Genomic DNA, 6,000 nt, shown 5'->3' on the forward strand with positions numbered 1-6,000 from the left:
ACGTTTGTTTATCTCGGCCAGAGGCACATTTCATCAAGCTGTTCAGAATCTGCAAAGTGGATCCACCCTTCGGCAGGCAGTCGGGCTGCCTAAGGAGAGCGAGCACATCTGGCAAATCCACATCCTCTCTCCAGGATCCCTCAGGACCGGAAATGCTACATCAAGAGAGCTGACAGGGCTGTTTCCAGAGCTCTTCCCTGCAGGCTCTTTGCTCCCGGCTCACCTTAATCCTGAACCTGTAAAGGGCTGGGGGTGGCGGTGGGGAGGGAGGAGTCTCCCCAGAATCCCACCTCCGTGGTCAGCTTGTACGTCTCTCCCAGGGCCAGGCTCTTCCACTCTATTTTCCCTAACCTTCTAAAAATGCAGCTTGAAGTGTGTTGTAATCTCTGGGCAAAGGCCTAGGAGTCAGTGACCTCCTTTGTTCTAACCCAGATTTGATATGGGATCAACAGTGAGTCATTAGCCCTTTTCTCACATCTCAGTTTCCTCTAGGAAACAGGATCTGTCATTTTTTCATATCTTTTTATATGAAAGATGCTGTGACTGGGTTACATCAGCATCTCTTCACCAGGGAGAAGGCATCGTTCAGAAAGTGCAGCTCCTTGAGTAGACCCCAGGGGTCGCTGTGGAGACACAGAAGGCTCCCGGAGCCTCTGCCAGGTCAGCTGGTCCCCATCTACCCCTCCAGCTTCACAAAGCCCAGCCTCCATCCAGGGGGGTCTCCTCAGGAGAGGAGACCGGCCTCCCTTGGCAACAAAGACGGCCCAACTGCTTCAGTTATAACCAGTAGATCTCTTTGAGGAGTTTTCCTAGACTTTGAAAAGTAAAAGAGAGAAAATCCTGGAAGAGAACGTAGCCTAAAGTTAAACGCGACCACAATTAGGCACTAGAGTTAGTACAAGCAATGATGCAATACAAGTGGGGAAATTAAAGTTGGGTCTGCTGTGTATTAATAACTCAATCATTGGGGAAGTCTAGGGAAGGGGTTCAAGTCTGTCTCTCTCTCTGTGTGTCCCTCTTTCTCACACATCCAGAGAGAATTCCCCCCCACCCCGTGTGTGTGTGTCTCTCTTTCTCACACATCCACAGAGAATCTGAAAAATAAAATCCCTATCACTTTGCTGTATACCTGAAACTAACACAATATTGTAAATCAACTATAGTTCAATTTAAGAAACAGAAAAAAAATCCCTGAACATCAAGCAAAAATAGTACTATGTTCCAGCAACTGCTAATATTTTCCTTCATCGGGCAATTGGCTGATAGTCCAGCAATGTGTACACAGAAAGATATATCCATGAATAGAATGTTAAGTTGCATCCCCCCCCCAAACCATAGTGCTATTGGTATTCTTTCTATCTTCCTCAATTTCACTTGGAAAGCTACAGGGGAAATAGAAAAAGAGATTGCTTGGTATTAAATGTTTAGCATTTATGTGAAACAATTACAAAGGAAACCTCACCGTAATGTCTCAGGCTGTATATTTTAGTTTAACTAATTCAATACGATAGAATAAACCAACATGATGATTTACTTTCTTCCGTTGCCGAGCTTGGAGATTCCACTCTTCCTTAACATGAGCTGCTTATTTTCCTTGCAAGGAAAATCCACGATAATCCTTCACTTCTTTTTTCTCTGTCCTGACTAACAACACATTGCTGCTGACTGAAGTTACAGATGGGTGGAGCGACACCCTTACTTAGGCTAAATGAATGGGAGCTTTTATGCCTCTAATTTAGGCCCTTTAAGATCATAATAATAAAGTATACACCATACCAAAGAGTCAAGTTCATCATCCCACTTACTTCAGAAAAGTTTCTGATTATCTTTCTATTCCATGTTAATGTCCTTTTGATGATAAAGATGTTTTACTTTCAGATTATTACTTTGGAAATGGTACTACTAGCAGAATTCAGCAACTGCAAATAAATCCCAGGGTTACCGGCTTTCTCCACGTGGGGATTACTGACATTTGGAGCTGGATAATTCTTTGATGTATGGGGGTGGCGGGTGGAAAAGGGACCTTTCCTGTGCATTCTAGAATGGTGAGCAACATCCCTGGCCCTTCCACTCCCAATCATGACAACCCAAAATGTCTCCAGACATTTCCAAATGTTCCCTGAGGGTGTGGGTGGGGGAAGGGACAAAATCACCACAGTTAGAACCACAACACGTGCCTGATCTGTTACATGGAAAAGAGAGGGGAAAGAAAGAAAATAAAACTTTTTGTCTCTTCCTTTTTTTTGACTGTCGAAGGGTCTACATATTTTAATTGTTAATCATTTGGATTCTTACTCTGTTATGTGGAATCACTCTTTCTAAATTTCTAAAGCCCCGTACGGTGTCTTTTGAATAGATGTGCTTGAAGTTCAAGTGGATTGTCAAAAGGACGAGAAGTCCACTAATTCCCACTGGGTAAAGTATGGGTAAACCTTAGCATAACTCCACTTTGAGCCTTAAACTAACAGCATGTGAAAAGATCAATACGAATAAATTCAAAACTAATCAGATCCCTTCTTCAAATGTTGACACAGTATTATTTATATCCCATAAATACCTTCTTGACTAAAATTCATCCTAGGAGATTGGCACCTGGCCAGTTCTATTCATATTTACTGTATTTATATAGTATGCTGGGCCAAGGATAATATTTAAGACAAAATATGCCTGAAGGCATATACAATATCTCTTATATTTTTACTTTTAAAACTCTGCATTGCTAAAAACATTTTGTCTGAACTGTATAAAATGTCCTGCAAAGGGCTACCAACAATCTGTAATGATATATAGCTCACTGAGTATGATTAGAGCATATTTGTAATATTTGAGCTGAAGTCACTCCCTGAACGCTAATAAGTTGGTGGTAAAAAGTGAACCAGTGATCTTTCCCATGCCTTCATCTCTGGGGATTATGACCCGCCGCAGATTCCCTTCAAGAAATGACAGGCACACTTCCTCCCCACCATCTCTTCAGGGAGGACCGAGTTAAAAGTTAGGCGGAAAGGTCCTAAAGATGGAAAGCTGGTATATAAGCCAATGCTGTCCTTTCAGTTTGCCCTTTAAAAATATGGTGGAGTGATTTTTTTTTTCTTTTCTTCCTTTTTTTTTGGAAGGGTTCACTATATTCCAGTATAACTAGAAAGTACTGGAAAATCAGTTAACCTACTTTCTATAAAATTATCCACAGTCCTATCACAGTAGTATCAAATCTGCTATTAATAAGGCTTTCTGCTCCTAAACTTCCTTTAAGGCTTTAAGAAGCCTGTACTCTTTGTAGGAAGACTGATCATTTATACTTTATCCTGCACTGATCAGAGGCTTTCATTTCTTTGGTAGCTGGGAGAGGAAGCAGAAGGGAATCCACACACGCACCTGAGATGCCAAGCTCTGAGATCCTAATAATTTGAGAATTTTTTCCAATTTGGTGATGATGATAATCTTGCGTGAGATCACCTCAGTTCTTTAGACTGAAGAGTGCTTGAAGAACAAAGAATGAACACCCTCTTGGGTAGTTTGCTCTCTCCACACCCATCTCGTGAAGGGATCAGACCTCCTCTCTGTTATGAAAGTGCCAGCAATTCATAAGAGCTGTTGCAGGTAAACACTGAAGGCTTGGCTTGTTCTGCTTCTACATAACTGCCCGCCTGCCTAAATTCCAGTAGAACGGTTGCACTTGCACGTGCTAGAGAATGCACACTGACTCAACTCCCTGTTGGGTCTCAATGACTTTGGACTAATTACAATGAACTTTCTTTCCTAATTATCTCCTTGGCTCCACCCCAGGTAGAAAGCTTTCCTTCACTCCCCGAGGGGGAATCACCAGGGTGGAGTGTATTTATCACCATTGTTTTGTATGGTGACGTAATTACAATAATAAAATCATCCCGCTTGCCAGGATCTCCTGCCTCAGCTCTGCTCTTAAACAAGAAGAGATGATGCTGCAGCAAAACTGAGGTCGCCAGGAAGCCTGGGGTTGGATACTTCAGCTGACAATCTGAGACCATCAAATACAAGACATGGCAAGTCCCGGAACTACGACTTGTCAAACTAAATATAAATATTCAAAAAGAAAAGCACCACCCTGCAATTAGAACCTCTAGGATAAAATTACCAAGATGGCCATATTATCTCTGTAGGCAAGACACAGAGACGTCGTGAAGGCTGCTAGGGAGTATATAGGGCATGGAAAGGGGAGGAGAGAGATGGGCAACCAATGAAAAGTGTACGACTTGGGATTTGGAATAGGCAAATGTTGGAGCTCTTTTTTTTCTTTTCTTTTCTTTTTCTTCTTCCTGGTATTTAACCCTCTCAGGCATCAATATATGCTTCTTCTTCTTTTCTTTTTTTAAAGAACTTGGAAATCATTCTAAGCTAACTGCCCTCTTCCCCTCCCCTCAAAGAACACAACAATAAATCATTTGCTCCCGTTGCTACTGTATGCCAGCTGGTTTTGAGGACACTGCCCTCAGAGAAGCCAGTTTAAAAAAAAAAAAAAATCGGCTGTCTTCTACGCTGAGATTTAGGAATGCAACGAAGTGACTGCAGGAAGCCTATGAAAGGGCAGGGAACACCGGGCTCAAGAGTGAGAAAGATAAACGATAAACGCATAAGAAAAAGGATCTGCTACACCGGCGATTTTAAGGAGGCAGGTTTGAGTGAATTCTGAAAAAAATAACGTGAAGGAAAAACCCTTTTAAACGTAGTCAGCAACGAAGCTGTCCTTTCTACCATTCCAGGTGAAATCAAAAGGGGACGTGGTTACAAGATCTCGCCTTGGGGGGAATGTAAACACCTCGCCGAGGCAGGAGATTCAAGAATTGAGGGGTTGGAGGTAGGTTTTTGGAGGGGTCTCCAGATCGGGTTTTGTCTTGGCGACGCTGACATTTTTCGGGGAGTTAGAGACAATAGGGAAGGCTTGGGGAATCAGCTGATAGGTCGGCACGGAAAGGGGCGCCTTCCGGAGAGGCTAGTTTTGAGCCACTTTTTTTTTTTTTAACCCCTCGTGCACCAGTTCGGCGGGCTTCAGGCCAATCGGAGCAAAGAAAACAAACCCACCAAGGTTTCCCGGTTTAACGCGGCCCCAGGGAGCGCCTCCAAGTTTGACAGAGGGCTGACTCCTAGCCGGTGGCCGAGTTGAGAATTCCAGGGAAGAGAAAAAAAGAGAAAAACGCCTTATAAAAGACGGGGGCGTTGGGGGAAGGGAGAAATGGAGAAAATTAAAAGTCGCAAGTCCACGTTTTAAAGCCTAACGTCCTCAAGCACACAACTGGCAAGGAGGTGGGTGGGACGGAGGACAGGAGCAGGGGAAGGAGCGAGCTGGGGACCCGGAGAGGGCAGGGCGATCCCTGGAGTGGCTGCGCTTCTGGAAGCCTCGGGCAGCGCTAAGCCCCGGGGAGTGGAAGCGGGGAGCGGTACTTACTTTCCGAGGGGAAGAAAGGCGGCATGTCTATTTTGTAAACCTCCTTGGCGTAGTACTCCTCGTCGCTCCGCTCGCGCTCGCAGGCGGCCGCCCTCCGGCTCGCCTTCTCCTGGAGCAAGTCCCTTGTGCTGTTGTAGATGGAAATCACCTCCGGGGGGACCTCCTCGGGTTCGGGGTAGTCTTCTGGGGGGCTGGTGAGTTTCAGCTTGCTCAGGATCTGTCCGCGGATCGCCTCGATCCTCTTGCGCATGAACTGGTCCATGTCGAGCGTGCTGCAGGTAGACAGGCTGAGCGCGACCGTGACCAGATGCAGGAGCAGAAAAGCGCTCAACACACAGTAGTGCATTTTTTTTTAAGGTGGAAAAAAATTTTTTTAAAAAAGTAAAAAAGTAAGAAAAATAAAAAAGAAACCAACAACTCTCAAAGTACGGATCAGGTAGATTTTTTTTTTTAATGCGAAACTTTTGCAAACAATCGGGAGTCAATGTCCGAGCGAAAAAGCTATCTTGCTTGAATTCCTTTAAAAAGAAAAGGCAAGTCGTTCTCCAAGTGGAAATATTAATACACGACGGGCAAGGGGG

The 6,000-nt window shown here is 44.3% G+C and overlaps 1 protein-coding gene across 2 annotated transcripts in view; it reads right to left on the reverse strand.

Annotated features, from left to right (window-relative positions):
- Window positions 1-5,765, reverse strand: part of TGFB2 (transforming growth factor beta 2) — a gene marked incomplete at both ends in the record, with an annotated part of 80,192 nt that extends 74,427 nt beyond the window's left edge. For both annotated transcript variants that reach the window (XM_079698406.1, XM_079698405.1), the window contains one exon: window positions 5,420-5,765. In XM_079698406.1, coding sequence (XP_079554532.1) covers window positions 5,420-5,765 — 346 coding nt within the window. The remainder of the gene's footprint in view (window positions 1-5,419) is intronic.
- Window positions 5,766-6,000: the final 235 nt, after the last annotated feature.

Source organism: Hyperoodon ampullatus (assembly GCF_949752795.1).
Source record: "Hyperoodon ampullatus genome assembly, chromosome: 2".
Taxonomy (NCBI): Eukaryota; Metazoa; Chordata; class Mammalia; order Artiodactyla; family Ziphiidae; genus Hyperoodon; species Hyperoodon ampullatus.